This window comes from Phacochoerus africanus, chromosome 8 (genome assembly GCF_016906955.1).
Source record: "Phacochoerus africanus isolate WHEZ1 chromosome 8, ROS_Pafr_v1, whole genome shotgun sequence".
Lineage (NCBI taxonomy): Eukaryota > Metazoa > Chordata > Mammalia > Artiodactyla > Suidae > Phacochoerus > Phacochoerus africanus.
The window spans coordinates 12,380,761-12,406,139 of record NC_062551.1 but is presented as its reverse complement, the minus strand read 5'-3'; the positions used below and the strand labels follow the sequence as shown (position 1 = coordinate 12,406,139).

Here is a 25,379-nt window from a genome sequence, read left to right as displayed (position 1 = left end):
TCGGAGACAGAAAAGGAAATCAATAGGCGAGTGTATATGGGCCCAGAGGCAAAGGTGAATGGCTTGGCTGGTTGGTCAGGGGCCTGTGCGGAGACTGGAACATCAGGGTCAAAGGAAGTTTGGAGAAGATGCAGATGGAACAAAGTGAGATCTTTATAGCATCACATGGTAACGCCCACCTGAGAGCATCTACCTTGGAAGAGACTAAACCAAGCAGACGGCGTGGTTCAGCCCGCTGTCGTTGGGGAGCCTCCATCAGTGGACACCCCAGTGCGGGCACAGTGGGAGCAAGGAAGAGCCTGATAATGGGTCCACCAGCACGGACCCCTGCTCACTAAGCCTGACCTAGCTACTGCCATGCCGAGTGTCTGCTCCCCAGCAACACTCAATCCCCCGCATGGCACCATTCCTCAGGGAGACCAGCCAGCCACCTGGTAACAGGTTGGTCACATCAGACCTTTTCCGCTCTGGAAGGGGAGCAGCTTGACTGCTGAAATCCACACAGTACCTATTATGGAGCGGGCTTGCCTCTCCTCCTGGCTGCATGGCCTCAGCCAGCCCCGCTGCCTGAAGGTTCACACGGTGTTTGCGCCAACGACGTGGTATAGCACACACACCTCAGGCCAAGCCACCCACTTTTTAGCATAGGGGGTGCAGTAATGGGTAGATGGCTGTGGGATCCACTAACCCTCATGTGCATCTCACCAGCCAGAGACCACCCACCTGACAGAGCAATGGAAAGGATGGCCTTTGGAAGGTACAGCTAACATGCACGCCCAGACAGGCATCAACGCAACGGGAGGCCCAGGGATAAAGGGTGAGTGTCCACATCGTTGCCAGTTTATTTTGAAAGAATTTTAGACTTTCAGAAAAGTTGCAAAAACAGTACAAGGAATTCCTTCGCTTCGCTTGGTTCTCACTGATGTTTATGTTGTGTGTACCCACGGTACAACCATCAAAACTAAGAATTAGTGAAATACTAACGGGGGCCGTGGGAGAATTGGTACATTACTCACCTATAAATTTGATTTCCCATTTGTCCACAAATGCCTTCTTGCTTCCAGGGGGTGTTTGGTTGGTCCAGGATCTCATCCACCACCCCATGCTGCACTGAGTTGTCTTGTCTCCCCCAGTCTGTGACCGTTCCTTAGTTTCACCTGGTCTTTCTGACCTTGACATTTGGAGAAGTACGGATCCGTTACTGTGACAAACGTTCCTCAGTCTGGGTTGTTTGGAATTGAACCTGTATCCTCGTGGATTCGAGTCAGACTCGTGTCTGCTGAGCCACAACAGGAGCTCCACATGTAACATTTTTTAATAAAAGTTTTAAAAGACCAATGTGACAAGTAAAATGTTACGAGAACTTTTTTTTTTTTTTTAAACTAAAGAACAAGGGAGTTCCTGTCGTGGCGCAGTGGTTAACGAATCCAACTAGGAACCATAAGGTTGCAGGTTTGATCCCTGGCCTTGCTCCGTGGGTTAAGGATCCGGTGTTGCCGTGAGCTGTGGTGTGGGTCACAGACACGGCTCGGATCCCGCGTTGCTGTGGCTCTGGCGTAGGCTGGCAGCTACAGCTCTGATTCGACCCCTAGCCTGGGAACCTCCATATGCTGTGGGAGCGGCCCTAGAAAAGGCAAAAAGACAAATAAAAATAAAATAGACTAAAGAACAAGTATTGCTGATCCTTCATTGCCACATTCCTTAGAATAGTGATGTTTGGCTGACAGCAGTGTGTGGAGAAAACATGTCATGACCACTATCTGATTTGTGTTAAGACATTTTCATATCAAAAAGTACTTTTGTTCCTCCATATACTTCCCCACTGTATCAGGTAGCTGTTGCTGTGTAACAAGCACCTAAAACTCAGTGGCATAAAACAATAAACATTTACACTTGCTTATGAGTCTATGGGTCAGCTGGAGATTTTTCTAGTCTTGGCTGGCCTCGCTTGGGCATATTGGCCAGTTTTGGGGGTTGGGTGGGCAGCTCTGCTGACCTCAGTTGGGCTTTCTCATATATCTGGGCATCACCTGTTTGTAGGCTGGTCTAGAAGGGACTCAGCTGGGACAACCAGCTCTCTTCCTTGTGGTCTCTCTCGTTCCAACAGGGTTCTAAGAGAAAGCAGGAACATATGTGGGCCAGCACATGCTTATTTTCATAGCTTTGTAGCCACAGCAAGTTACAAAGCCAGCCTCAGTTCAGGAGGCAGGGAAATAGACCGCACCTTCTAATAAGGAGAGTGTAAAGTCCTGCCGTGAAGGGCGTGGAGACGTGGGCCTTTCATGGAGGCCACTCCTTCACCACATCCCAGGGAGATATCAACTACTGATACAGAAATAAAGTTCCTTCAAGCTATTCTGCAAAAGGCAACCAATGGTTGGACACATAGAAATGATTGCTTCGGAGTTCCCGTCGTGGCGCAGTGGAAACGAATCTGACAAGGAACCATGAGGTTGCGGGTTCAATTCTTGGCCTCGCTCAGTGGGTTAAGGATCCGGCATTGCCATGAGCTGGTGTAGATCGAAGAGGCAGCTCGGATCTGGCATTGCTGTGGCTGTGGTGTAGGCCAGAGGCTACAGCTCCAATTAGACCCCTAGCCTGGGAACCTCCCTCCATATGCTGAGAGTGCGGCCCTAAAAAGAGAAGAGACAGGAAACAAAAAAAGAAAGAAAAGAAGGAAATGATTGCTATACACGAAGACCATCTCAGTGATTTTCAGGACTGCTTTTCTGGAAAACAAAATACAGGAGTTCCCGTCATGGTGCAGTGGTTAACGAATCCGACTAGGACCCATGAGGTTGTGGGTTCGATCTCTGCCCATGCTCAGTGGGTTAAGGATCCGGCATTGCCATGAGCTGTGGTGTAGGTCGCAGACAGGGCTCGGACCCCGCATTGCTGTGGCTCTGGCGTAGGCCAGTGGCTACACCTTCGATTAGACCCCTAGCCTGGGAATCTCCATATGCCGTGGGAGTGGCCCTCGAAAAGGCAAAAAGACAAAAAAGAAAAAAAGAAAACAAAATACAAAACCAATTTCCCATGGCATAGAAAAAAGCACCATAGAGCATTATACAGGAAAGGGTTAACTCAGCAAGTGTAGGTTGCTAAACCCTGTACCTTCCAAAGAAAGGTTTGACTGTTGCCCAGCTCTTGGGAGATAACCTCTAAGCTTGTGGAATATCCTGTCTGATAAGAGTGTTTTTCTTGACCTGGAGGCCTTGAACCAGCCAGCTGGTTTATATTAAGAACATAATTGGAGTTCCCATCGTGGCGCAGTGGTTAATGAATCCGACTAGGAACTATGAGGTTGCGGGTTCGATCCCTGCCCTTGCTCAGTGGGTCAAGGTTTCGGTGTTGCCGTGAGCTGTGGTGGAGGTCGCAGACGCGGCTCGGATCCTACGTTGCTGTGGCTCTGGCGTAGGCTGGCAGCTACAGCTCCGATTCGACCCCTAGCCCGGGAACCTCCATATGCCGCGAGAGTGGCCCAAGAAATGGCAAAAAGACAAAAAAAAAAAAAAAAAAGAAGAAGAACATAATTTATGCTGGGGCCCTTGGTCCATGTGGTGTCAGCTTGACTGGAGGAGGGATTGGAGACTGGGGTCCCCTGAGTGGACTGTCAGACATGCCTGTACCATGACCTGCAATAAAGACCTTGGACACCAAGGCGCTGCTGAGCTTCAGGTGAGCCAGACCCCATTGTGATGTCACACACCATTGTTGGGAGAATCAAGCCAAGCTGCTGACAGAGGACAACTGGAATCGTGCGCCTGGTATCTCTAGGATCCTGGCCTTTGCTCATTTTGCATTGCTGATTTTAACCTGTCTTCTTGCCCTGCAGCAAACCACAACCATGAGTGTAACAGCTTGCTGAGTTCTATGAGTCCTTCTAAGGAAAAACTGAACTCGAACTTGGCCCTGGAAAAGAGTCATATTACCATTTTGAAACCATAAACAGATTATCTTGTCAGAATTAGAACCGTTGGCTTCTCCAGGCTTTAGTTTTTCCATTTGTAAACAGGTTTTTGGACCAGTAGACTCCTAATCCATTTATGGATCTACTCATGAAACATGGGAAGCCTTTGATTCAGTTGCTTCATTGTGTAGTGATGCTTTGCCCATTAATACTCTCAGCCATATCATTCTGACCTATATGAAATTATCTCTGACTCCTCTATAAACACAATGCATCCAGGAGTTCCCGTCATGACTCAGTGGTTAATGAATCTGACTAGTATCCATGAGGGCGCGGGTTTGATCTCTGGCCTTGCTCAGTGGGTTAAGGATCGGGCGTTGCCATCTGCTGTGGTGTAGGTCGCAGATGCAGCTTGGATCCCACGTTGCTGTGGCTGTGGTGTAGGCCAGCGGCTACACCTCTGATTCCACCCCTAGCCTGGGAACCTCTACATGCTTGTGTGTGGCCCTAAAAAGACAAAAGACCAAAAAAACCCCAATGCATCCAGTAATAAACCTGATTCAGAATGACTATGATTTTTTCCCCCAAAAGTGAGATAAATAGAATATTCTTTAGGTGTTTCTCCACGAGGAGCAGATAGAGCGAAGAGCAAGCTGGAGTTCTTTGCAGTCCCAAGACCTGGCCTGCAGGAGAAAAGGGCTGAAGGAGCAGCTGCCCACCCTGGTGTCATGCAGGGGCACCACCATTCCCCTGAGGTGGGCAGCACTGAAGATTTGGGTGATGCTGGAAGCTGTCAACTCCAGCAGGATGCAGGCTGCATAGGCAGCACTTGGTACACCCGGGTGGACAGGACCTCAGAACTGCATGTCACCGGTAGGAGTTGGGTTTCAAGCATCATGAGTTCTTGTCCCAGTCATTCATTCATTCAGCATCTCTACCAAGCACAGTGCTGGGAAGGCCGAGATAAATGAGAGAGACAGTCTGTGTATGCCCAGAGGACCCCTGGATAAAAAGTAAGCCACTGGCCATGTAACGCCCCTTTGTTCATTGAAAAAAAAAATGGACTTGTCAAACACTCAGTAAGATAACTGGATTTTTTGAGGTTCAAGTTCTTCCATCCCTGAGTTAATTTATGCTAAAAATAAAGGAAAGATAGCATGAGATACTCCAAATCAGGGGGATTTTTGCAGGCTTCCTATTTTGTCATTTTTCCATGAAAAAAAATCAATTGAAGGCTACTTCTCAGTGCCCCAAATGAAGGAGAAGCCATGATTAGTTATCATTCCTTCCCATCATTTCTGACATAATAAAGAGGGAGACAGATCGACTTGCTGGGAGAAATTGGTAACCAGATGGAGTGGTGGTGTCAGGCACTGGAAATAATACAAGGTCAGGAACATGCACCAGCAGGAGTCTGATTATGGAGTCTTGGAGTTATGATTATAAACATTTGGTGCCTAACATCTTGACTCAGACCTCACCTGATGAGTAAAACCTTCTCTAGCCACTCACTTCAAAAATTCACCCCCGGAGTTCCTGCTGTGGCTCAGCAGAAACAAATCGGACTAGTATCCATGGGGATGCTTGGCGGGAAAACCTGAACCTCTTACTCAGTATCTTAGGAAAAGAAATGTTTTAAGACCTGGCAAGGAGTAGGAACTGCTGTTAATATTTGGCCCTAAATTCTTCTGAAATCTTGACCTTCTCAGGTTCCAAGTCCAGATCAAGGAACAGAAAATCGATCATTAAAATTTAATGGGGGAGTTCCCGTCGTGGCGCAGTGGTTAACGAATCCGACTAGGAACCATGAGGTTGCGGGTTCGGTCCATGCCCTTGCTCAGTGGGTTAGCGATCCGGCGTTGCCATGAGCTGTGGAGTAGGTCGCAGACGCGGCTGGGATCCCGCATTGCTGTGGCTCTGGTGTAGGCCGGCAGCTACAGCTCCCATTCGACCCCTAGCCTGGGAAGCTCCATATGCTGCAGGTGTAGCCCTAAAAAGACAAAAAAAAAAAAAAAATTAAGGTGATCAAGAAAATCCAGACCCTGTGGAAGTTCTTCAGAATGAATCAGCCAGTGTTATCAGCATGTAAATAGCAAAGAAAAAGAAAAGATATGGTGGGAGAGCCTATGTATTAAAAGATGTCAGTCATGGGACATGGATTCATTTGGATCTTGAGTTTTAAAAGCTTGAAGAAACAGAGTTCCCACTGCAGCTCAGTGGGTTAAGAACCTGCCACAGTGTCCCTGAGGATGCAGGTTCAATCCCTGGCCTCACTCGGTAGGTTAGGGATCTGGAGTTGCCACAAGCTGTGTGGAGTAGGTTGCAGATGCACCTTGGAGCCTGTGTTGCAGTGGCTGTGGTGTAGGCCTGCAGCTGCAGCTCCAATTCAACCCCTGGCCTGGGGAACTTCCATATGCCACAGGTACCACCTTAAAAAATAGAAAAAAATAAAAATAAAAACTTGAAGAAATATATGACATCCATGAAAACAATTTGGAAATGTGCCACCAGCTGGATATTTGAATACTACTAAGGAAACATTGTACATTTTTTAGGTGTAATAATGGCAGGCAGTGATCTTGCTTTAAGTGTGAGCCATAGACCCTGGGGCTTGACCCTTGCAGGGGATCCAGGAGGTCAAGACTATTGTAATAATAATACTTGGGCATTATTTTCCTACTTTGTTGAGTTGACATTTGCACTGATGGTGCAAAAGCAGTTGGTGGGGGAGCCTGCTGGTGCCACAGCAGGATTCCAAAGAGTGGCAACAAGTTGCACGGGCAGTCACTGCTTTCTGCACTCTCATGCAGCTGCAGGAAAGAAATGCCGGTTTCACTTAAGGATGCCCTTAGTGGAAGAGTTCCCGTCGTGGCTCCGTGGTGAACGAACCTAACTAGTGTCCATGAAGATGTGTGTTTGATCCCTGGCCTTGCTCAGTGAGTTAAGAATCTGGCGTTGCTGTGAGCTGTGGTGTAGGTCGTAGATGTGGCTTGGATCCTGGGTTGCTGTGGCTGTGGCGTAGGCTGGCAGCTGTAGCTCTGATTTGACCCCTAGCCTGGGAACCTCCATATGTCGCAGGTGTGGCCCTAAAAAGACAAAGGACCAAAAAAAAAAGAATGCAATAAAAATGATTAATTGTACTGTCTCAGCCTTCGAGGGCATGTCCTTTTAACATTCTGTCTGATGAAACAGGAAGTACGTACAAGGTACAGAAGCATGATGTTGTCTCCAGGAAAACCACTGTGCAGCTGTTTGAGTCATGAGCTGAACTAGCTGCTTTTCTCATGAAACATTTTTACATGAATGGCTAAGACTCAAACGAAGGCTGGCTATTTGGCAGACATTTTCTCAAAAATGAATCAAATGAGCTGTCATTTCAGGGAAAACAAGTGACTCTATTTGTTGTCCAACGATAAAATGAGCTTTAAAGTGAAAATTAGAATTTTGGCAAAAACCTGATTCTCCTCCCCAATGCTTATTACAACTTTTCTCAGGAGCCCAGTGGTGATTTTCTTATAGTCCTTTGACCCTGTGTAAGAGGAGGTATCAGCATTTCAAAGATCTTTATGACTCTGTAAGGTGGTATTTTTCACATGGCCAGGGCATGATGCCTGAGTAAATGATCCATTCAAAGTACGAGAAAGACCAATGGATTTTAATAGAACAGAGCACACACGTTCTTGGATCCAGTCTGCGCCCCCCTGTAATGTCACTGGGGCAAGTGAACAGAAGTGAAAATTTTTGCTCACTCTCTGTGAACAAATCATTGTTATTATGTCCTTTGGGATATTTGCTCCACTTTAAACCGTCACTATATTTACAGTTAAAGTCTGTTTACATTCAAGAGTGGTGCCATCCAAGCAAGCATTTACTCTTGGTACCTGTGCTTGTTGGAACAGAAGTGAATATTACAGCAGGCTCAGAAGAGCAAACAGCCACTAGGATAAGTGGGTAGGTGGTGGAGAAGAGGGTATGAAACCCTAGCGGAAGGTCCAAAAAATTAAAGGCAACATTTAAAATATCTTATTCAAAAAAACATCCTCTACATGTTTCCTTTATGCCTCAGAGGAAATTAGTAAAAAAAAAATGTGGTCTTAAATTTTGCAGGGTCTTCAGAAACAGGCCATGCACACAGTACTCCACGTGTTATGCATAAGGCAGTAGGGAATTTATTTTGTGTGTGTTTGTTGGGGGAAGAGTGTGTATTTCTTCTTTTTGTACATTTTAGTATTTAGTATTTTTTAAATATGCATAATTTTTATAAAAATAGGATCACACGCTAATACTCTTGTATCCTTTACATTCATTCACTTTTCTTTTTTTAATTACTCAATGGATTTTATTACTTTTATAGCTGTAAAACAATCATCACAACCAAATTTTATAGCATTTCCATCCCAAATGCCCAGCACATACATTTGTTCATTTCTCAATGCGTTCACCAGCTCCCCGTAGTGTATGTTATCATTCTCAATGTCTCTGCAAATTCTATTTATGTATCACAATTTATTTTACTTCTACCTGTTGAAAGATTCTTAGGTTGTCTCCAGTGTTTTGCAGATATAAACTGCAGGGTGAGAACAAACATTCTTGTTTATACATATTGTACAAGCTTAAAAGTTGTGATGCCTCTAAAATTTTAACTTTGGATACAGTGAGGCCTTTGGAATGATTTTATATATTATAATCCCACCGGAATTTTATAAAAAAATTTTTCCAAGTTGTTCCAACCCTGGGTATCATTACTCTTTTAAGCATTGGCCAAACTTACAGGTCAAAATGATATTGCATGAGTTATGATATTGCTTTTCTTTGATTTTGAGTAGAGAGAAGACTTTTGTTGTTGTTTTTTGGCTGCACCTGTGGCATGCACAAGTGCCCGAGTCAGGGATCGAACCTGTGCCAGAGCAGCTTCCCAAGCTGTAGCAGTGACAGCACTGGATCCTTAATTAACTGAGCTTTCCACAAGAGAACTCCTGAGGGAAAATATTTTTTTTTAAATGGTAGCACCCACAGCATGTGGAAGTTCTTGGGCCGGGGACCCCTCACCTCCACTGCGACCCAAGCCACTGCAGTTGGATTCTTAACCCACTGCACCACAGCAGGAACTCCAAGAAAACATTTTTGACAAACTTATTTTTCTATGTGTTTCATTTTTAATTGGCTGGTCATATCCTTAGCTTTTTTTTTTTTTTTTTTTTTTTTTAAGTACCATGGATTTATTTATTTATTTATTGTCTTTTTTGCCATTTCTTGGGCCGCTCCTGTGGCATATGGAGGTTCCCGGGCTAGGGGTCGAATCGGAGCTGTAGCTGCCGGCCTATGCCACAGCCACAGCAATGCAGGATCCCAGCCACGTCTGCAACCTACACCACAGCTCACGGCAACGCCGGATCCTTAACCCGCTGAGCAAGGCCAGGGATCGAACCCACAACCTCCTGGTTCCTAGTCGGATCCGTTAACCACTGCGCCACAATGGGAACTCCCTCCTTAGCTTATTTTTATTATTGGGGTTACATTAACTTGTAAGAGGAGTTCATAAATTAATAATACCCATTTTTTGGGAGTTCCTGTCATGGCTCAGTGGTTAATGAACCCGACTACTAACCATGAGGTTGTGGGTTCCATCCCTGTCCTTGCTCAGTGGGTTAGGGATACAGTGTTGCCGTGAGCTGTGGTGTAGGTCGCAGACGTGGCTGGGATCCCGCATTGCTGTGGCTGTGGCATAGGCCGGCAGCTACAGTTCTGATTCGACCCCTAGCCCGGGAACCTCCATATGCTGAGGTTGTGGCCCTAAAAAGACAAAAAGAAAGAGAGAATACCCATTTCTCCATTTCTTTATTTCCCCAGCTTGTTTGTCTTTAACTTTGTAGCATTTTTTTCAGAATTATCTTTGTAGCTGAATTTGTCAATTATTTTCTTTATGATTTTCTTCCTTTGGTGTTAAAACTTCTCACTCAAAAAATAGAAAAAATATTCTCTTATCATTTCTTTTTAACTGCTTTGATAGTTTTCATTTTAAAATCATGCATCTTGCTTATACTTAATTGTTCTAATGTGCAGACAGGAACCTAACATTTTTTCCTTCAAATTGTTAATTAGTTGCCTAAGAACAATCATGGAAAATTCCAGTTTTTCACAAGTGCTGCTGTGAAAACAATTAAATTAATATATACTTTTGAGGTCCTTTATTTCTATAGCCACTATTAACAAGTTTTTACTTGGAGTTCTCTTGAGGCACAGCAGGTTAAAGATCCAGCATTGTCACTGCTGTGGCTCGGGTTTGACTCCTGTGGTGCAGGTTTGATCCCAGGCCCAGGAACTTGTATGTGCTGCAGGCCAAAAAGTTTCTTACTGTTTTAGGTGTTTTTTTTTTTTTTTGGTCTTTTTGTCCTTTTAGGGACACACTAGCAGCATATGGAGGTTCCGAGGGTAGGGATCGAATCGGAGCTGTAGCTGCCAGCCTACACCACAGCCACAGCAACAGCAGATCCAAGCCATGTCTGCGACCTATACCACAGCTCATGGCAATGCCGGATCCTTAACCCACTGAGCAAGGCCAGGGATCGAACCCACAACTTCGTGGTTCCTAGTCGGATTCATTTCCACTGCGCCACGACGGGACCTCTTGTAATACATTTTTATGTCTAACAATTATTAATCTCTATTTTAAAAAATATCCTGAGTATTCTCTTTTTCTTTCTGATGAAGTATGGAATTATCCCATCAAACAAAAAAAGAATCAAAACAGTGCAAACAATAAATAATTAAAAATATCTTGCTGACACTTTGATTTTTAGTAATTTACAGAGTTCTGTGACCATCACTTCAATCCAGTTTATTATTTTTTAAAATTCACCATTTTCACCACTTTTAAGTGTACAATTCAGTGGTGCTAACCACATTCACAGCTACGCATCACCACTGTCTCTTTCCAGAACTTTTTCATCTTCCCAAACAGAAATTCTCCACCCATTAAGTAATGACTCCCATGCCTCCCTTCTCCTAGTCCCCAGTAACCTCAATTCTACTTTCTTTCTATGAATTTACCTCTTCTAGATAGTTTAGGTAGGTGGAATCATACAGTGTATGTCCTTTGGTATGTGGCTTATTTCAACTCATATGTCTTCAAGGTTCATCCATGTTGTGGCCTGTTTTAGCACTTCATTCTTTTTTTAGCTGAATAATATTCTCTTAAAAGTGTATACCATATTTTATTTACCCATTCTTCTGTTGATGGGCACTTGAGTTGTTTCCATTTTTGGCTCTTGTGAATAATGCTGCTATGAACATTTGTGTTCAAGTACTATGACTGAGAAGAACCCTATGAGGCCTTCCCAGGACAGAAACCCCACAATGTCCTCTACCTACCTCGTGTTTTTTTTATTTTTTAAATTTTTTTAATTTTTTTGTCTTTTTAGGGCCATACCCGTGGTCTATGGAGGTTCCCAGGCTAGGGGTCGAATTGGAGCTACAGCTGCTGGCCGACACCACAGTCACAGCAACCTGGGATCCAAGCCATGTCTGCAACCTACACCACCGCTCATGGCAATGAGGGATCCTGAACCCACCGAGCAAGGCCAGGGATTGAACCCGCATCCTCATGGACACTAGTCGAGTTGGTTAATCACTGAGCCATGACAGGAACTTCTGTCTCTTGTTTGTAGAGAACTTGCCTTCCCCAAGTTCCAAAGAGCAAATTTAATCAGGGAAATGAGAAAATACACAAAGAAGAACAGTCAAGCAAGACAAAATAATAATAGTTTAGCCATTAAACTAAGTCAAGGATCTCTTCCTCAAAGACTGTTTATAATATTCTGAACCAAATGCTTGAACTATTTTGTAAATCCTGAAACCTCTACCAGGTGGAAGAAATTAACTACATGTTGACCGTAAGCACACAGACCCCAGACCGGTTAAAACCAGAAAGTTGATGGATGTTGACTCCTGATTACCTCACCACCAACCAATCAGGAAAATGTCCATGAACCAACGGATCATCCCACACCACACCACCCTCTCTCTCACCCTGTCTTTAAAAACTTTTCCCTAGATTCAAACAAAGAGTAAAAAATTACAAGTCAATCTCATTCATAAACTCAGAATAAAAAACCTAAATATAAATCGAATATCAACAATTCACTACATTTGATTGAGTATCTCCGAAATGCAATGGCAAATTATCATTAGAAAAGTTAACATAAGAAAAAGACCTTAGGGAGTTCCCGTCGTGGCGCAGTGGTTAACAAATCCGACTAGGAACCATGAGGTTGCGGGTTTGATCCCTGCCCTTGCTCAGTGGGTTAAGGATCTGGCATTGGCGTCAGCTGTGGTGTAGGTTGCAGAAGCAGCTCGGATCCCAAGTTGCTGTGGCTCTGGTGTAGGCCGGTGGCTACAGCTCTGATTAGAGCCCTAGCCTGGGAACCTCCATATGTTGTGGGAGCGGCCTCAGAAAAGGCAAAAAGACAAAAAAAAAATAACCTTAACATTTTCATCTCTTTAAATCTAGGAAAAACCGTTTAACTAGCACTTATTAAGGACTTACTCTCTCATAGGTGCATTTTTTTCTCTTTATTTTTAAAGACTAAATATAAAAGTATTTGAAATTTGATAAAATAGACAGTATGTGCATTTATTATAGCTATGGAAATAGCAGGCTTATGACCAAAAGCTAGGAAGGAATATACTAAAATGGAAATAGTGCCAAGGAAGGAATATACAAAAATGGAAATAGTTTGTTTCTTTAATGTTTTTACTGTTTTATTTATCCAGTAAAGGTTTATTTAAAATAGAGGAATAAAGCAAACCCTTCTCTATAAGCCATTGGGAGATTCCAGTGTGTTGATCATTAGCTACCCGTACTCCTTGCTGGGCCTTGCAATAAAGGCTGCTCTTTTCTTCACCACAATCTGGTGTCAGTAGATGGGCTTCACTATGTGTGGGCATACAGACCCAAGTTTGGTTCAGTAACGGTAGTTTTTTTCGTTTTAGTTAAAATCTAGTTGCTACCACTACATGCCTATTAACATGGCCAAAATCCACAACACTGACACCACCAAATGCTGGTAAGGATGTGAGCAATAGGAACTCAATTCATTGCTGGTGGGAATGCAGATGTTACAGCCACTGTGGAAGGCAGTCTGGCAGTTTCTCACAAAATTAAACATATTCTTACCATACACTCTAACTGTTGTGTTCCTTGGTACTTACACAAATGCGAAAATTATTTTATTTCCACACAAAACACTGTACAGGGATGCTTATAGCTTTATTCACAATTGTCAAAACTTGGACACAACCAAGATGTCCTTTAGTAGCTGAATGGATAAATAAATAGTGGTACGTCCAGACAGTGGAACATTATGCAGTGCTAAAAAGAAATGGGCTTTCAAGCTGTGAAAAGATATGGAGGAAACTTAAATGCATATTATGAAGTGAAAGGGCTACATACTGAATGATTCCAGCTATAAGACATTCTGGAAAAGGCAAAATTAGGGGGACAGTAAAAAAAAAAAATTTCGGTGGTTTCCAGGGGCTCAGGGAGAGGGAGGGAGGGATGCACAGATGGAGCACAGGGGATTTTGTGGGCAGGGAAACTGTTCTGCGTGATATGATAATGGTGCCTACAGATCATATATTTGTCAAAACCTGTGGAATGTTCAACACCAAGTGAACCCTAATGTAAACTGTTGATTTTAGGTGATACACCAGTGTGTGTTCCATTACAATAGATGTACCACTCTGGTACTGGATGTTGACAGTGGAGGAGGCCGTGCATATGTGGGGCAGATGGTGTATTGGTCCTCCGTGTACATTTTCCTCAAATTTAACTGTGAGCATGAAGCTTGAAGAAAACAAAAAAAGTTAGGTGTTCCCCCTCATGGCTCAGGGGAAATGAATCCGACTAGGAACCATGAGGTTGCATGTTCAATCTCTGGCCTTGCTCAGTGGGTTAAGGATCCAGTGTTGCCGTGAGCTGTGGTGTAGGTGGCAGATGCGGCTGGGATCTGGCATGGTTGTGGCTGGGGTGTAGGCCGGCAGCTGTAGCTCTGCGTGTGGCCCTAAAAAGAAAAAGAAAAGTTGCAGCACACAGTATCCTTATGGCCAATTTTATTTTTTAAAAATATCAGGAGGGTGTAAGTTTGTTACATACCTTTGAAAAGTGATATTATGGGTGACATTTGCTTTATTTTATACATATTTACAATTTAAATACAGTTAACGTCAATCACCTGTGTACTCTTTAAAAGCCAGTGTTCCGTATTTGGGGGACGTGGCGATTGTAACTCACACCCGTTCTGAGGGAAATGAAGTTTCCCCTCCACCACGAAGGGATTATTTTGGTAAGCCCTCCTCCGACCCGCTAAACAAGGTGAAGACTTTCCTGAGAGTCCCTACGGCGCGGCCCCGCAGCCTTATGGGAAATGTAGTCCCGAAGTTCGATGGCCCACCCCTCGGCGGACCCTGGGACCGCGAACAACCCTGCATCTGCGCATGTGCGGTGCAGCGAGCGCGCCGGTAGCCGCCCTTCCCCCACCTCCAGCCGCGAGTGGGTGACAGGGCCCCGGTCTCCGCGTCTTAGCCGCCCCGCGCCCTGACCCGGCCTGGCACTGAGCCACGAGCGGAGACTGTGCTCCTCCAGGTAGGAAGGGGCCTGCCAGGCAGCTCTGCGGAGTCTAGGGGCCGAGGGGAAGGCGATGAAGGATGGGCTCGTGCCCGCGCAGGGTAGGAGCCCAAACTTCGGCGACTCGCAGGCGGTGGTGACCCTCGGGGCGGCGTCTGGGGCAGGTCCGCGCTCTCCTTGGCGCGGGGCCGGCGGGGCCCGCCTGGCCGGACGTGCGGGGGCGGGGACGGCCAAGGTGGAGGGTGGCGGCGAGGGTTCGCCTTCCTCCCTTTGTCAGGCAAAGCGCCTCCGACCGGCAGCGAAGGTCTCCGGTGGGGCGGGAGCGAGTCCGGAAGCCCGGCAGGCGGGCGCGCGCGGGACCCGGCCGGGCAGGCTGGGGGCGGGGCCGGGCACACCTGGCAGCACCCGGATGCCGCGTGCTGCGTCCCGGGCCTCGCGGGGTGGAGGGAGGCTCAAAATCCTTCGCAAGTTTCCTGAGGTGCACGAAGTGCGGAATGAGTAAGAGGTGTGACCTGTTTGCAGGAGCCTTTTCGTCGTATGTTCACGCAATCCTCACACCTACCCTGTGACTTCACTGGTTCTTCAGTTTCAACAGAAGGAAAAACGAAGGCACAGGTGAAGCGCATTACCCTGCATCACATAGCCAGCTGGTACTTTGTCAAATTAATGGCAAATATTTTTTTCATTTGCCTTTTAACTTCACTCACTGCTAGTTTTTGCCATGGAGGCAATTTGATTTTCCCCATGGTTCAATTTACTGCTCTTCCTTTTTATTCATTTTTTAATTTATTTTTGTCTTTTTAGGGCCGCACCCGCACGGCATGTGGAGGTTCCCAGGCTAGGGGTCCAATCGGAGCTGTAGCCGCCGGCCTACACCATAGCCACAGCCACGCCGGATCCAAGCCGCATCTGCAAACTACACCACAGCTCAGGGCAACGGGGGATCCTTAACCCACTGAGCAAGGCCAGGGATGGAACCCCGTGTCCTCATGGTTCCTAGTAGGGGTTCATAACGGCTGAGCCACGACGTGAACTCCTGCTCTTCCTTTTTATACACTCAAAAGCCTTCCCCACACTTCTCAAAGTATAATCTCATTATACAAGTTTACTTATGATTCCTATTGGTACTTTAGAATAAATTGTGTTTTAAGAAAATATATTGGTACTTTTTATCATGCTCCACTTAATGGTTACATTTAACTGGGAGGAATGGACCCCTTTATGATGTTGAATCTTTCTGTCGGCCTTCCTGTTTGTTCAAGTTCTCTTTGATTTTTGCCTCCTTCACACTTTATAGTCTTGATTATGAAAGATTTGCATTTTTATTAACTTTATTCTTATGTAGTATTTTGTTATTGAAGATGGAATCTTTTTTCCATTATTTTATCTTTTATCTCGTGTTCCACTTATTTTGTGTATTTGGGATTTCTCCTTAATTAATGTAGCTAATGGTTATCCATTTTTATTGTGAATAACTAACTTTAAGGTCTGTAGCATCTGTAGTAATGTCTCCTTGATCATTCATGATATTGGCCTTAAGGCTATAACTGTTCTTTAAATACTGCTTTAGCTTCATCCCCCAAATTCTGATATGTTTTGCTTTCATTTCCGTTCAATTTGCTGGGATTTTTTTGTTTTTTTGTTTGTTTGTTTGTTTTTAAACTTTTCCCTGTGGTTTCTTTTTTAACTCATTGGTTATTTAATTTCCAAAATTTGGGAGTTTTTCTAAAGTTATTTCTATTATTGATTTCTAGTTTAATTCTCTTTTGGCCAAAGAATGTTCATTGTTACATATTGCAGTTCTTTAAAACTTGTTGAGATTTGGAGTTCCTGTGTGCCTCAGTGGTTTAAGGATCTGGCATTGTCACCGCAGTGGCTTGGGTTGCTGCTGTGAGGCAGATTCAATCCCTGGCCTGGAAATTTCCATATGCTGTGGGTTTGGCCAAAAAGAAAGAAAAAAATTATGGCCAAGGATAGTATTTGTCTTGGGGATTTTTTTTTTTTTTGTAATGTACACTAATGACTATTTTGCTTTTGATGGTAGAGTTTTCTGTAAATACTACATAGGTCAGGGTGGTTGATAGTGTGGCTCAGTTCCTATATATCCTTACTGGTTTTTGTCACCTACTGAGAAAAGAATATTGAAGTCTTGAACTGTAATTGTGGATTTATCATTTTTTTCTTTCAGTTCTTGTATTTTGAATTTCTTTTTTTGCATATAAATTTAGGGTTGTTATGTGTTCTGGTGATTTGACGCTTTTATCACCTGTGATTTATCACAGTGACGTAATGTACTATTACACTTTATTCCTGGTAATAGTTTTTTTTAGGTTTACTTCGATATTAAGATAATCACTGCAACTTTATTTTGATTAAGGTTTGCAAGGAATATCTTTTTTTTTTTTTCCCTTTTTAGGGCCACACCTGTGGCATATGGATGTTCCCAGGCTAGGGATCAATTCAGAGCTACAACTGCTGGCCTACACACAGCCATAGCAACGTGGGATCTGAGCTTTGTCTGTGACTGGCTATTGTTGGTGAAAATTCAGTTAGCAGTCAAATTAAGAAGAAAGAGAATTTTAGTCAAGTCAACCTGAGGATTATAACCTGGGAGACACTCAGAAGCTCTGAGAACTGTTTAGCCTGTTAGAAGTTGAAGGCACAGTTGTATACATGTTTTTTTATTTTTTATTTTTGTTACATAAATTAACCCATTTATTATAGGCTTTCCAATGTTGGTGCTTCTACTGATCCTTCAATTCCTTCAGTCTTCTAATGGCAGACAGTGGAAGTGGTGTGGTAGGTCCGGGCACCACCAGCTACCATTTTCCTACAGGAACCACAGTGCCAGATGCCCACAGCTCTTCCCTTCATCTTGGTTTTGCCACAGAAGGGAGCAAGTGTACTTGGCATGCTGGCTGATTTCAATTTTCATCACCGTTTTCCTGAGAGAAGCACCATAATGCTGTATTTACCCACAATTCTGACCTTCTTGGTGCATTTGGCCATTTAATTGCAAATCCAATCCAAGCCCAGAGAGGAATCATATACATTTTTGATACAGAGGATCGTACATCAAAATGACATACTGACAATTTGCATAAAATTCACCAAATAGTGGTCCAGGTAAGCACATACAAAGTGAGCAGCAAGTCATCATGACCCTTTACAGAATTGAGAAAGAGTGTTAATCTTTTAAGAAGTTACATGAGAAGAAAGGGAAAAAAAGGGGGGGGATCTTTATGGTTAAATAGGTATTCCCTTCTTTTTTTTTTTAATGGCTGCGTCTGAGGCATGATTGAACATGAGCCCCAGCTTCAACCTAAGCCACAGCTGTGGCAGTGCTGGATCCTTTAATCTATTGCATCAGGCCAGGGATCAAACCCATGCCTCCATAACCTGAGCTGTTGTAATCGGATTCTTAACCCACTATGCCACAGTGGGAACTCCAGGCATTCCCATCTTTGAGGAGGTCTGGTGAATGTGGATGGGCATTGCACACTAAAGGTTGGGGGAAGAGGCCCAAAGAACAGAGAGAGAGAATTCTATCTTAAATCTTCTCGTTCTGCCTTAAAGTATAAATTTAAATTCATCACTGTTTTTATATTTAAAATACATTGCTGGTAGAGAGCACATAATTTTTTTTTTTAATCCAGTTTGGCAACCTCTGTTGTTTAATTGATGTGTTTGTACCAGTTATTGAGATGGTTGGGTTAAAATCTACCATCTTGGTTTTTGTGGGTTTGTTGTCTTTCTTTTTTTATTTTAGGGCTGCACCCTTGGCATATGGAGATTCCCAGGCTCTAATCGGAGCTGTAGCTGCCGGCCTACACCACAGCTCATGGCAATGCCAGATCCTTAACCCACTGAATGAGGCCAGGGATTGAAGCCATGATTCCTAGTCAGATTCATTTCCACTGTGCCATGATGAGAACTCCAAATCTACCATCTTGTTAGTTTTTTCCCACTTGGCCCATCTAGTCTTTGTTCCTCTCTTCCTCTTTTTCTGATTATATTTGGATTTAGTGATAGTTTTCATGATTTCATATTTTTCTCCACTATTGGCTTACTGTTTATCCCTCTTAAAAAAAAATCTTTTGGAGTTCCCATTGTGGCGTAGTCGTTAATGAATCTGACTAGGAACCACGAGGTTGTGGGTTCGTCCCTGGCCCTGCTCAGTGGGTTAAGGATCTGGCGTTGCTGTGAGCTGTAGTGTAGGTCGCAGACGCAGCTTGGATCCCGCGTTGCTGTGGCTCTGGCGTAGGCTGGTGGCTACAGCTCCGATTAGACCCCTAGCCTGGGAACCTCCATATGCCGTGGGAAGGGCCCAAGAAATGGCAAAAGGATAAAAAAAAAAAATCTTTTGTGGTTGCCCTAGGGTTTAAATTAATTTCTTGAGTGAATCACAGTAGACCTTAAGATATATTCTACTGCTTGTGTGTATCATAAGATCCTTAAAACAGTATACTCCCATTAACAATTTCATCATCCCATTTTTCTTATTATCTTATATATTTTACTTTTTCATATGTTATAAGCTCACACAACTTTTCCACTCCTTTTGCTTTAGACAATCAATTCTCCTTTAGATTGATTAAAAGTAGGAAAAAATGTCTTTTATATTTGTCCTCATTTCAACCATTCCCACAGATCTTAATTTCTTTGTGTAGATCCATGTTTCTGTCTCATATCATATTCCTTCTATCTGAAAAACTTCTTTAAATATTTCTTGAAGATCAGGTCTATTGTTAATGAATTTTTTTCTGTTTTTGTTTCTTTGAAAGGGTTTTTATTTCACTTTTATTTTTTGAGAGATATATTCGCTGGGTATAGAATACTGTAGAATACTGGATTGGTAGTTTTTTTTTTCTTTCTTTTTTTAAGTGTGTTAAAGATGTCACCACATTGTCTTCTGGCTTACAGAGTTTCTGATAAGAAATTGGCTGTGATTCTTTTTGTTGGTTCTTTTGTACAAGTATACCTTGGAAATGTCAAAGATTCAGTTCCAGATGACCACAATAAAGCAAGTCACATGAGGTTTTTGGTTTCCCAGGGCATATAAATGATATATTTACCTTATTCTTCAGTCTGTTAAGTATGCAGTAGCATTATGTCTGAAAAACAATGTATACACCTTAGTTTAAAAACACTTTATTATTACTGGGAATTCCTCTTGTGGCTCAGTGGTAATGAACCTGACTAGTATCCATGAAGATGCAGGTTTGATCCCTGGCCTCAGTGGGTTAAGGATCTATGATGCCTTGAGATGAGGTGTAGGTCCCAGATGCAGCTGGGACCCCACATTACTGCGGCATAGGCCAGCAGCTGCAGCTGATTCAGCCCCCAACCTGGGAACTTCCGTATGCCACAGGTGTGGCCCTAAAAAGCAAAAACAAGCAAACAAACAAACAACTGTATTACTTAAAAAAAAACCCCGCTAACCATCATCTGACAAGGCAGGGTTGCCACAAATCTTCAATTTGTTTTTTTTAAAAAAGCAGTCTGTAAAGTGCAGTAAAATGAGTGTGTCAGTTTTTTTCCTGGCTGCTTTCAAGAATTTCTAACTTTGTTTTCCTTTTATTTGTTTTTATTTATTTATTTATTTATTTATTTTGTCTTTTTGGGGGCTGTACCTGAGGCACATGGAGGTTCCCAGGCTAGGGGTCGAATTGGAGCTACAGCTGCTGGCCTACACCACAGCCACAGCAACGCAGGATATGACCCGCGTCTGTGATGTACATCACAGTTCATGGCAATGCTGGGTCCTTAATCCACTGAGCAAAGCCAGGGATCGAACCCGTGTCCTCATGGATACTAGTCGGGTTTGTTAACCACTGAGCCACAACAGGAACTCCGGTTTCCATATATTTGAACATGGTGTGTCTTTGTTTTATTGTTTAAACTTTTTTGGTAAATTATCTGAATTTCTTGGATCTGTGGTTTGATATCATTTATTATTTTTGGAAAACTTATGGTCATTTTGTCTTTGGAGACTACTTCTCTCCCATTTTCTCTGCTTTTGAGATTCCAGTACATTTTTATTAGGCCACTTGATATTGTACTACTGACCTTGAATTCTGTCCTTCTCCTCCTCCCCCTTTACTTTCTCACTTACTCTTTCTATCTCAGTTTGGGTAATTTCTTTTGACTTATCTTTAGATTTACTGAAAATTTTTGCAGCTCTGTTGTGTTGCAAAGAAGGTATTCTTTCAACTCAGTTACTATACTTTTCCTAGTATTTCCATTTTGTTCTTGAAGTTTCTCTCCTGAAATTCTCTATTCGTTTATTCATGTTGTAAACTTGTGCAATTAAGGCTTTAACATATGAATCAAAGTTCTAAAGTCCCTGCCTGATAATCTCATCAGTTATGGTTTCTGTTGATTATTTTGTCCATTGATAGTGGGTTGTCTTAGTCTTGTTTTTTCAGGTATTTCATAATGTTTCATAATGAGGGTAAATGCTGCCAACATGAGCCTTTTTCCCCTTCTGAACAGGCAAAGGGACTACTAGCCTAGGAGGTGATATTTTCCCAGAGTTTCTTTCTTTCTTTCTTTCTTTCTTTTTTGTCCGTTTGCCTTTTCTAGGGCCACTTCCCGTGGCATATGGAGGTTCCCAGGCTAGGGGTCTAACCAAAGTTGTAGCTGCCAGCCTACACCAGAGCCACAGCAACGAGGGATCCAAGCCATGTCTGCAACCTACACCACAGCTCATGGCAATGCCAGATCGTTAACCCACTGAGCAAGGCCAGGGATCGAACCTGCAATCTCATGTTTCCTGGTCGGATTCATTAACCACTGTGCCACAATGGGAACTCCTTTCCCAGGGTTTCTAAACAAGTCATTCTAGAAGTTGTGAGTCAGGTCAGATTTTTAATAACAGTATCTTCCTTTTTCCTCTCTTCCAGTTCTTCCTTCATAGTTCTCTGCCCAAAAGCTGCAGAAAATGAGCAAATCCGAGGTGAGTTATTAATTCTCAGTTTTATTTTTCTGTGCATTTGAGGAAGTTTATAAGGAACTAGAAGATAAAATAGAAAGGTATAAATAAGTAAAGCGCAAGGAAAACATCATAAAAATAATCAATACCAGCAGCCAAAAAGTAAATGAAGTTAATTAAGTGTCTTGCATGGGTTTTGAATACCATTTCCTTGTTTTTTTAGTATTAGGTCTGAATAAATTTTGCAGACTTTTATATAGATGGTATTTTGAATAGCACCCCCAGAAACAACCCAAATTAAGTAGGTTATTAGTTTGTCTCTGGTTATTTCATATAGCATTCTTCAGGGTAATTGTATATTTTATTTTTCCAGTCAGATTAACATGATGTAAGAGAATCCATTAAATAGTTGGATATGTATTTAAGTTCTTTAATCTTCACGAGTTCCATTGCCATTACTTTGTTGAGTACCATTTTAGGATTTATTTCTACATGTTTATACAAGTACAAGTCTAGGTTATTATGAGATAGCATACTAATCATACTCTTCTGTTTATATGTAGGTTATTTTGCTTTTAATGAATAGACTTCATTTTTTTTAGAGCAGTTTTGGGCACAGAGAAAATTGGGGTGAAAAGTACAGACAGTTCCCCTATACTCCTTCACTCCTTCTGCACACACAGTTTCCCGTCTTATTTACCCCTTGCATTAATGTGGTATACCTGTTACAATTGATACTTTAACGTCCATAGTTTACATCAGGATTTGCTTTTGGTGCTGTGCATCCTATGCGTTTTGACAAGTATATAATGATATGTATGCACCATATCATGTCATACCGAATAGTTTCACTGCCCACAGAATCCCCTGTGCTCCATCTGTTCATCCCTCCTCTCTCTCCCTGAGCCCCTGGAAACCACTGATTTTTTTTTTTTTTTTTGCTGTCCCCCTTTTAATTTTTTTTAACTTTTGCCTTTTCCAGAATGTCATATACTTGGAAACATTCAAATGTACCCTTTTCAGACTGGCTTCTTGTTCACTTAGTGATATGCACTTAAGTTTCCTCCATGTTTTTTCAGGGCATGATAGCTCTTTTTTTTTTTTTTTTAGTATTGAATAATATTCTATTGTCTGCATGTACCACCATTATTTATCCATTCAGCTATTGAAGAATATCTTGGTTGCTTCCTTGTTTTGAGGATTGTAATTAAGTTGCTGTAAATATCTCTGTGTAGTGTTTTCTTGTGGAAATAAGTTAATCATTTGGGTAAACACTAAGGACAATTGCTAGATTGTAAGAGTTTGTTTAGTTTTGTGAGAAACTGCCAGACTGTCTTCCAAAGTGGCTATAACACTTTTTTGTCTTTATTTTTTTAGGGCTGCTCCCATGGCATATGGAAGTTCCCAGGCTAGGGGTCGAATTGGAGCTATAGCTACCAGCCTACACCACAGTCATGGCCACTCCAGATCGAGCTGCGTCTGTGACCTACACTTCAGCTAATGGCAACACAATATCCTTAACCCAGTGAATGAGGCCAGGGATCGAACCCATGTCCTCATGGATACTAGTTGTGTTCGTTACTGCTGAGCCACAATGGGAATTCCCCAAAGTGGCTATAACATTTGCGTTCCCACCAGCAGTGAATGAGATTTCCTGTTACTCCACATCCTTGCAATCATTTGTTGTCGTGAACTTTGGCCATTTAATAGGTGTTTAGCAGTATCTTGTAATTTATAATTCTCTGATATGATATTGAGTATCTTTATATGGGTTTATTTACCATCTGTATATCTTCTTTAGTGAGGTGTCTCTTAAAGTTTTTAGCCAATTTTTAAATGTTTATTTGCTTTTATATTGTTTGGCTTTAAAAGTTCTTTATCTATTTTGGGTATCAGTCCTTTATCAGGTATGTATGTTGCAAAGATGTCTTTGTCTTTTCATTCTCTTGATTATGTCTGTTTTTGTCACTCAGTAACATGTTTTTGAAGTCTTTCCATATCAGAGCATAGAAGTTCCTCGTTTTTTCCTGATTTTTTTTTTTGATGTGTAATGTAACGTGTAAAAATGAATGTATAAAGCATTATGATACTTTTTCCTGTTTAATATTATTTAAAAATTTTAAAAATATAGTTGATTCATACTATTCTGTAAATTCTGCTGTACAGCCAAGTGACCCAGTCATGCATCTGTACACACACTCTTTCTCATATTATCTTTCATCATGGTCTGTCACAAGGGATTAGACATAGTTTCCTGTGCTATACAGCAGAACCTCATTGTCTATCCATTCTAAATGTAATAGTTTGCATGTATTAACCCTGAACTCCTTAGGCCATCCCACTCCCTGTGCCCCTCCCCAACCACGAGTCACTGTCCATGTCTGTGAGTCCATTTCTGTTCTGTAGGTAGGTTCATCTATGCCATATTTTAGATTCCGCATATAAGTGATATCATATGGTATGTGTCTTTCTCTTTCTGACTTACTTCACTTAGAATGAGAATCTCTAGTTCCATCCATGTTGCTCCAAATGGCATTATCTTGTTCTTTTTATGGCTGAATAGTATTCCATTGTGTATATATACCACATTTTCTTAATTCACTCATCTATTAATGGTCTTTTAGGTTGTTTTCATGTCTTGGCTATTGTGAATAGTGCTGCAGTGAACATAGGAATGCCTGTATCTTTTTGAATGAAAGTTTTGTCTGGATAGATGCCCAGGAGTGGGATTACTGGATCATAGGGTAGTTTTCTAAAGAACCTCCATACTGTTTTCTGTAGTAGTTGTACCAATTTACATTCCCACCAGCAGTGCAGGAGGGTTCCCTTTTCTCCAAACCCTCTCCAGTATTTGTTGTTCATAGTCTTATCAATGATAGCCCTTGTGACCAGTGAGAGGTGGCGCCTCACTGTAGCTTTGATTTTCATTTCTCTAATAATTAGCGATGTTGAGCATTTTTTCATGGGCCTGTTGGCCATCCATGTATCTTTTTTGGGGAAATGTCTATTTAAGTCTTCTGTTCATTTTTCAGTTGGGTTGTTTTTTTGTTTGTTTTTTCTCTTGAGTTTTATGAGTTGTTTGTATATTTTGGAGATTAGTTGCTTGTCTGTTGCTTCGTTTGCAACTGTTTTCTCCCATTCCATAGGGTTTTTTTTTTTTTTTTTTTTAATGGTTTCCTTTGCTATGCAAAGGCTTGTAAGTTTGATTAGGTCCCATTGGTTTATTTTTGTTTTTATTTCTATTGCCTTCAGAGACTGACCTAAGGAAATGTTTGTACAGTTGATATCAGAAAATGTTTTTCCTATGTTCTCTTCTAGGAGTTTTATGGTGTCATGGCTTAGGTTTAAGTCTTTAAGCCATTTTGAGTTTATTTTTGTGCATGATATGAGGGTCTGTTCTCCTTTCGTTGATTTACATGCAGCTTTCCAGTTTCCCACCATCACTTGCTGAAGAGACTGTCCTTTTCCCATTTTGTATTCTTGCCTTCTAGTCGAAGATTAATTGATTATAAGTGTATGGTTTTATTTCTGGGCTCTCTATTCTGTTCCATTGGTCCATATGGCTGTTTTTGATCTGGTACCACACTGTCTTGATCACTGTAGCTTTGTAATATTGTCTGAAGTCTGGGAGAGTTTATGCCTCCTTATTTATTGTTCCTCAGGATAGCTTTGGCAATTCTGGGTCTTTTGTGGTTCCATATACATTTTTGGATTGTTTGTTCTAGTTCTGTGAAAGATGTCATGGGTAATTTGATAGGAATCACATTAAATCTGTAGATTGCATTGGGTAGTATGGCCATTTTAACAATATTAATTCTTCCAATCCAGGAGCATGGAATGTACCTTTGCATTTCTTTGCATTTTTAAAAATTTATATATTTTTTATATTATCAATGAATTTATTACATTTA

At 42.2% G+C, this 25,379-nt stretch overlaps 1 protein-coding gene and 1 pseudogene across 5 annotated transcripts in view; one reads left to right on the top strand and one right to left on the bottom strand.

Annotated features, from left to right (window-relative positions):
* Nucleotides 1-25,379, top strand: part of ZFP1 (ZFP1 zinc finger protein) — a 68,939-nt gene that overhangs the window by 5,244 nt on the left and 38,316 nt on the right. For 2 of the 5 annotated variants that reach the window (XM_047790508.1, XM_047790510.1), the window contains exons 3-4: nt 709-817; nt 21,440-21,492. In XM_047790508.1, the coding sequence (XP_047646464.1) occupies nt 21,478-21,492 (15 nt within the window). In that variant the 5' untranslated portion in view covers nt 709-817; nt 21,440-21,477. Of the gene's footprint in view, nt 1-708; nt 818-14,398; nt 14,553-21,439; nt 21,493-25,379 lie in introns of those variants that run through there. The other 3 variants (XM_047790506.1, XM_047790505.1, XM_047790509.1) reach the window with 2 other exon arrangements.
* LOC125132792 (60S ribosomal protein L37a-like) lies at nt 17,279-17,543 on the bottom strand (annotated as a pseudogene).